Genomic DNA, 7,322 nt, shown 5'->3' with positions numbered 1-7,322 from the left:
TGAATCTGACTTGATCAAATTTTGTGATGTAGCATGAATGGAGTTTGAGACGAGAAAAGTATAGATAGCTAGAGGGAGTTCTTAGGCATTCTTGTCCATCCATTTGGCAAAAGAGAAAAAGCCAAACAATCAAAGCAACAAATGGATGTCCTCGAATGAGTAAAATATGCATCCAACATGCTCACAGAATAAAATGGCAAATGAAATATGTGACAAAGCATGCACAATCACTCTAGCATCTATCAAGCAATTTGGCGATGACTAGGTCATCTATATATGAGTATATTGACTTAGGAGTCAAATGAGAACATTTGATCATAGGTCATACTCACCGTTTAAGCACAAGTGGGGTTGCCACTTTTACATAAAGCATTGTTGTGCTCACATCATTAGAGTTGCTTTAGCTCAATTGATTAGAGTAAAGATCCCCCTAGATGTGATATCCCCCCTAAGAGGGATGAACTAACCTTGGGTTTTGTCGATGATGACTTCATGTAGGTGTTGAAGATGTAGATGCTCAATGTTGATGTAGATCATTCGGAGCAATCCTTTGGAGTGAGTTACACTTTAAATACCTACACGGGTTAGTCCCACAAGGAACAAAGAAGGATATCCATAGACACAAAGTGATATTCACATGAGATGATGTCCATGAATGCATTAGGTTACCTTGTCCCTTGTCTCACCAATAAGAGGGTTTGTGACTCCTTGAACTAGTGCAAGATATGGAAGTTGTTTGCACTTGTCCTTGCCAAAATGATATGAGTGAAGTATGTTGGCGGAGTCACCCTCAAGAACTCTCTAGTTCTTCTTCTTAGGGATCCACACCATCTTGATGGGAATCCTCGGAGTTGTAGTCATACTTGATGAAGTGGAACTTGATGTAGTCTTGCGAACCCACTTGACCAAGGCCTTAAGTGCTTCTTCAAATGCATCAATCTCGTCTTGAAGCTTGTCCTTGCCTTTTAGCTTGTGGTCTTGTGGTGGAAGATCATCTTGAGCTTGTATTCCTTGGAAAGAAGTAGGATCATACTTCTCTTGTTGAGGAACAAACTTCATCTTGGGGTATTGATCTTCTTCCCACTCAACTACATTGGCATTGAACTTTCGTTCAAAACCAACACCTTTATTCTTCCAGTGTCTTCCTTGCTTGAGTACAATTTCCTCAAATTGCTTACTTTCGGCGAGACTCTTGTAAACACCTTTCTCTATAATTCCCTTCAATAAGCTATTTTCTTGCTCAAGTGTAACTTGGCTAAGAGAATCATTAGTGGAATCAAGAGAACTACTAGAAGCAACAATATTGGATTTAGCATGATTGTTGTTACTACTAGAGGAAGAATCTTTCTTGTTCTTGTTGCTAGATTGAACTTGTGGCATGTAAGTAGACAAGAGTAAACGCTTGGCAATGTAAGAAGAACTTTTCTTGTGAAGATCATCATTGATTGCCTTTAAGAACTCATGAGTCTTTAAAAGTTCTTCGATGATCTTCCAAGGTAGTTTCATGAGCTAACTTAAGAGTGTTTAGTTCTTTAGTTAGACGCTCAATCTCCTTCTTATCATTGTCATTCGTTTTATCTTGATTAGCATGATTAATAGCAAGTTCATCATAGTTTTCATAACTAGAGTTGTCAACAAGTAAATCATCATCACCTAGCAAATCATCTTCATCACTATTGAAATCAACATACTCGGGGTGTGATACCTTTGGACCTTTAGCCATGAAGCATCTTCCAATTCCTTCATTTGGTGAGTCAAATATGTCGTAGGAGTTGGTTGACACAAGTGCTAGACCGGCAACACCTTCATCTTGAGTATATTCGGAGTCAGAGTGATAAATTCTTTCGGAGTGATTGTCGGAGTTGGAGCCAGATACCCATTCACCAACATGAGCTTGATGTCTTCGTTTTGTGTAGCTCTTTGATGAATTGTCCTTCCTTTCCGAATCCTTACTTCTCCGTGATGTTCTTCGTTTATAACGGTCATCTCTACTCCTTCTCTCTCTTGGTGGTGATTCTTCTCTTCTACTTCTTCTTTTGGGAGAATCTTCTCTTCTTTTGTAGGGAGCCGTACACTCATTGGAATAGTGTCCGGGTCTTCCACAATTGTAGCAATTGCGTTCACGACTTGAAGATCTTTTGTCATTGTAGGACCTTGACTTGGAACTTATTTCCTTACTTCTACTCTTGTAAAACTTGTTGAAGTTCTTCACCATTAGGCTCAATTCTTCGTTGAAGGTTTTTTTCTCACTTGATGATGTGGGAGCATCACATGAGGCTTTGTAAGCACCACTTGACTTGTTGTGAAGCTCTTCCTTATACTTGAGTGACATCTCATGAGCAACAATTCTTCCAATGACTTTCGTTGGCTTGAGATCTTTATAATTGGGCATCATTTGGATCAATGTGCACACAGTATCATACTTTCCATCCAAGGCTCTCAGGATCTTCTTAATGATGAATCTATATGTCATCTCTCCACTTCCTAAGCCGGCAATCTCATTTGTGATGAGAGCAAGCCTAAAGTACATTTCAGCGACATCTTCACCATCCTTTATTTTAAACTTGTCAAGTTGACTTTGAAGCACATCCAATTTGGATTCCTTGACGGAGTCGGTACCTTCGTGCATATCAATCAAAGTATCCCAAATTTCCTTTGCATTCTCAAGACGGATGATTTTGTTGAATTCTTCAGGGCACAATCCGTTGAAGAGAATATCACAAGCTTGAGCATTGTATTGCAGCATCTTCAACTCTTCCGCGGTTGCTTCACGGTTCGGTTCTCTCCCATCAAAGAATTCACCTTGCAAGCCAATACACACAATAGCCCAAACGGTGGGGTTATGTCCAAGAATATGCATTTTCATCTTATGCTTCCAACTAGCAAAATTAGTACCATCAAAGTAAGGACCTCTACGGTGGTAATTTCCCTCACTAGACGCCATACTCTCCTAGGTTGTGAACCCAATGCTATGATCACCAAAAGCTATGGAAATTAAGGCAAATGGAGACCAAAGCTCTGATACCATTTGTAGGATCAAAAGTATGTCTAGAGGGGGTGATTAGACTACTTAAACAAATAAAAATCTAGCATTTTCCTAATTTTAAGTCTTGGCAGATTTTAGCAACTTAGCACAATTCAAGTAATCAACCTACACATGCAATTCTAAGAGCATAGCAGCGGAATGTAAAACAATTGCATATGAAGGTAAAGGGAGGAGTTTGGAGGGAGCAAACGCAATGTAGACACTAAGATTTTTGGCGTGGTTCCGATAGGTGGTGCTATCGTACATCCACGTTGATGGAGGCTTCAACCCACGAAGGGTAACGGTTGCACGAGTCCATGGAGGGCTCCACCCACGAAGGGTCCACGGAGAAGCAACGTTGTCTAGCCCACCATGGCCATCTCCCACGAAGGACTTGCCTCACTAGGGTAGATCTTCACTAAGTAGGCGATCTCCTTGCCCGTACAAACTCATTGGTTCAACTCCACAATCTTGACGGAGGCTCCCAAGTGACACCTAACCAATCTAGGAGACACCACTCTCCAAAAGGTAATAGATAGTGTGTTGATGATGAACTCCTTGCTCTTGTGCTTCAAATGATAGTCTCCCCAACACTCAACTCTCTCTCATAGGATTGGATTTGGTAGAAAGATGATTTGAGTGGAAAGCAACTTGGGGAAGGCTAGAGATCAAGATTTATGTCGTTGGAATGGAATATCTTGACCTCAACACAAGTGTATGTGGTTCTCCTCAGAAAATGTATGTTGGAAGTGTAGGCATGTTCTGATGGCTCTCTCCACGAATGAAGAGTGGGTGGAGGGGTATATATAGCCTCCACACAAAATCTAACTGTTACACACAAATCACCAAACTCAGTGGGACCGAATTATAAAACTCGATCGAACCGATTTGGTTCATAATGTGACCGTTAGGCATTTCGGTGGGACCGACATGATCAACTCAGTGGGACCGATTTCATTAGGGTTAGGGCATAACGTAATCTCGGTGAGACCGATTACACAAACTTGGTGAGACCGATTTTGGTAATAGACAAACAGAGAGTTGGTCAGGCAAACTCAGTGGGACCGATTCACTCATCTCGGTTAGGCCAAAACGTTACGAAGGGGAAACAGAGAGTTTGCATTTCAATCTTGGTGGGACCGATCGCTCATCTTGGTTGGACCAAAACGTTACGAAGGGAAACAGAGAGGTTGCAATCCCATCTCGGTGAGACCGAGATCCCTATCGGTGAGACCGAAGTGACTAGAGTTTGTGGCAGTGGCTATGTCAAGTGAACTCGGTGGCGCCGGATAGAAAATTTCGATGGACCCGAGTTTGACTTTTGGTTTGGGACATATGTGGATATGAGATAGTAGTTGAGGGTTTTTGGAACATATCACTAAGCATTTTGAGCAAGTAACTCATTAAGCAACACCTCACCCTCTTTTAATAGTATTGCCCTTACATATGGACTCAATGTGATCTTGCATCACTAAAAGTAAAATGTAGAGTCTTGTGCTTTGAGCTTGAGCCAATCTTTTATCTTTAGCATTTTGAGGGGTCCATTTTCTAATCCATGACATGCCAATCATTGAGCTTTTCTGAAATATCTATCTTAAAATAGCATTAGCTTAATCAGCTATATGTTGTTAGGAATTACCAAAACCACTCAGGGATAGTTGCACTTTCAGGACCGTCGGATTGACTTCATCAAACGACCAACTTTCAAAGTTATTCACACACTATATAGGGGTATAGAAAACCGGCCACCGCGAGATGCTGCAACCAGCAACACCAATGCTGGAACCGACCACCATCGGTGTTGGAACTGGCTGTCCCAGATGCTCGTACCAGCAATGCTCGATGTTGCATACATAAAAAAAGTTGCAACTAGCACCATCAATGTTGGAACCGGCTGTCCCGGATGCTCGTATCGGCAATGCTCGGTGTTGCGTACATAAAAAAAGTTGCAACTAGCACCATCAATTTTGGAACCGGATGTCGCAGATTCTGGCCCCGGTGACACCGGGCGTTGCGTTCGTCGAAAAAAGCTGGAACCGGCCACCGCGGGTATTGGCACCGACAACTTTGGATTGCGTTCGACGAAAAGAAAATAACCAGCACCACCGATGGTGGAACCGACTGCCGCAGATGCTGGCACCGGCAACCACCGGCGATGCGTCCATCGAGAAAAATTGCAACCAGCACCACCGATGCTGGAACCGGTCACCATAGGTGTCGGTTGCCTCAGATGCAGGTCACCATAGGTGTCGGCTGCCTCAGATGCTAGCACCAGTGACGCCCGGTGTTGCGTCCATCGAAAAGAAATATGGTTCCAACGCCCACCGCGGGTGCTAGAACTGCAAGGTAGCGGCAACCCCCGACGATATGTCCATCGAAAAAGTTGTAGCTAGTAACACCGATGCTGGAACCGGCCACCAAGGTTGTTGAAACCGACTGCCTTGGATGCTGTCATCGGCAACCCCTGACGACGCGTCCATCGAAAAATAACTGCAAGCAATACCATCGATGCTTGATCTGGCCACCGCGGATCGTCAAGCCCGGTGATGCATCCATGAGAAATGCTGTAGCTAGTACCACCGATGCTGGAACTGATGTTGATGGCAAGGATGATTTTTTTTTATAATCGTCATCAGATTTTGCTACACTGACGAATGCGGTCGTTGTGTCTCCCCCGGATCTCAATGCACATTTAAAGTTGTTTAAAAGGCTCAAAAAAGAATTTAATGCATTGACACAACATCAATGTATGCTTCTCCCCTCTCTCCCTTGCGATCGTCAGTGTGATCCAAGGAAAGAAGAAAAGGATGCGGGGTTGGGAGGTCGGGGACGAAGAGGTGATCAGATCCAACGGCTGGGAAAGACTCATCTGATGCTTGGGATGCGACCGGCCAACCGGCGCGGGCCCCCAACACCCCACACACACGCACAGACAGAAATGTGCAAAATTCATGGTGGCCATGACAAACAAAAGTGGCACTAACATTAGAACTTAAATATTGTTAGCTAGCCATAGTTATTGTAATGAAGTTTCTCTTAGTTGGTCAAACGAGCCTCCTGACTTTTTGATCAGTAAGCTTGTTGACGATGTGACGATTATCTAATACCAATAAAGCTAGCCTTGATAGCCTTTCCTCGAAAAAAACATTAGAACTTAAATACCAGTGCTACGCCAAGAGAATCCATCGAGAGAATAAACGAAGAAACTAATTGAAAAGCCTGCCTCCAAAACTTGTTGACCGTCACTCTGATCCGCACAGAGCACTAGCTGCAAGCCTGCAATGCATTATCCCCGTCACGGCGTCACAGAATATGTTTTGCTCACGGCGCGGCGCGCATCAACGCTGGCCCGGGCGCGCCGATATCTCCATCTTTGCTCCTAGGACGACTCGCCGTGGCCCGTCGACGGCCTCTGTTTCTTCTTCCTGCCGCCGATGCTGTGTCTTCCTGCGTCGTCGTCTTCCATGGCGCCTCCTCCCGTCGCCTCAGATCACTTCCCTTGGAGCTTGACCCTGAACGGCCGGGGCCGGACCCCGGACGACTGGCCCTTGGCGGCGTTCCGGAGCCCATCGCCGATGAACACCGCTTGTTGGCACCCCTGGACGCGCGCCGAGCTGCCGGACGCCGAGCACCGGTCCGGATGCCATGTCTGCCACAACAAGATCGAAGAGAACGGTCTGATTACAGACAGATTCACGTACGGGTACGGATCAACTCGAATTACTGGAGAGTGGAGACACGCGAAGGTCCACGAACGACTCACCATGGCGAGCCTCCGGTAGGCGAGCCGGAGGTCGGCGTCAGAGCACTCCCTCTTGAGCCCCAGGACGGCGTAGAGGTCGGCGTCGGCCATGGCGCAGGTACCACCTCCTTTTACGTATGGTCGCTGTCGAGCTTGTCGCCGGGATGTTGTCAACTTGTCGGCAGGTGGCCGGAGGCGAAGCGGAGAGCAGGAGCGCAGGGTGGCGTAGGAACGAACGTTCACGAGCGGACGAGGTGGGCCGGTGTCGTGCCTGTAACTCTCTTTCTGTACTGTGGGCTGTGGCGTGCGAGCAAGTTGCGCGCGGGCAGAACTTACCAGAAAAGAAGCTCGTGGAGTGGTGGTGGTGGGTCTCCACCCGCCGCCGGAAGCCTCCAGAAGCGTTGAGAGGGTGAGACCGACGGCCGGCTGACTTGCTTTTTTCTTCAGTAAAAAATGGGGCAGGAATTTCTGCTTTATACGCGTACGAAAGTAGAAAGATGCCACTCATTGACACAACCCAGATGAGGAACGGTGACTAGGTTGGAGTATGCAAAG

General features: G+C 45.6%; 1 protein-coding gene across 1 annotated transcript; it reads right to left on the bottom strand.

Moving 5' to 3' along the window:
- Positions 1-6,013: 6,013 nt before the first annotated feature.
- LOC125521820 (dnaJ protein homolog 1-like) lies at positions 6,014-7,081 on the bottom strand. The gene is made up of 2 exons (XM_048686884.1): positions 6,789-7,081; positions 6,014-6,674 (listed from the first exon to the last, which is right to left on the bottom strand). The coding sequence occupies exons 1-2, from the start codon at positions 6,876-6,878 to the stop codon at positions 6,516-6,518; spliced, it is 249 nt and encodes an 82-aa protein (XP_048542841.1). The 5' UTR covers positions 6,879-7,081; the 3' UTR covers positions 6,014-6,515.
- Between the last annotated feature and the right edge of the window lie 241 nt (positions 7,082-7,322).

The sequence above is a fragment of the Triticum urartu genome, chromosome 7 (assembly GCF_003073215.2).
Source record: "Triticum urartu cultivar G1812 chromosome 7, Tu2.1, whole genome shotgun sequence".
Lineage (NCBI taxonomy): Eukaryota > Viridiplantae > Streptophyta > Magnoliopsida > Poales > Poaceae > Triticum > Triticum urartu.
This window is presented reverse-complemented; position numbering and strand designations above follow the sequence as displayed.

Bases quoted from the DNA above. Each gene is read 5' to 3' on its own strand.
- LOC125521820 (XM_048686884.1), bottom strand. From the start codon at position 6,878: ATGGCCGACGCCGACCTCTACGCCGTCCTGGGGCTCAAGAGGGAGTGC. The intron at 6,675-6,788 runs GTGAGTCGTTCG...TTGTTGTGGCAG, and splicing joins CCTACCGGAGGCTCGCCATG to ACATGGCATCCGGACCGGTG.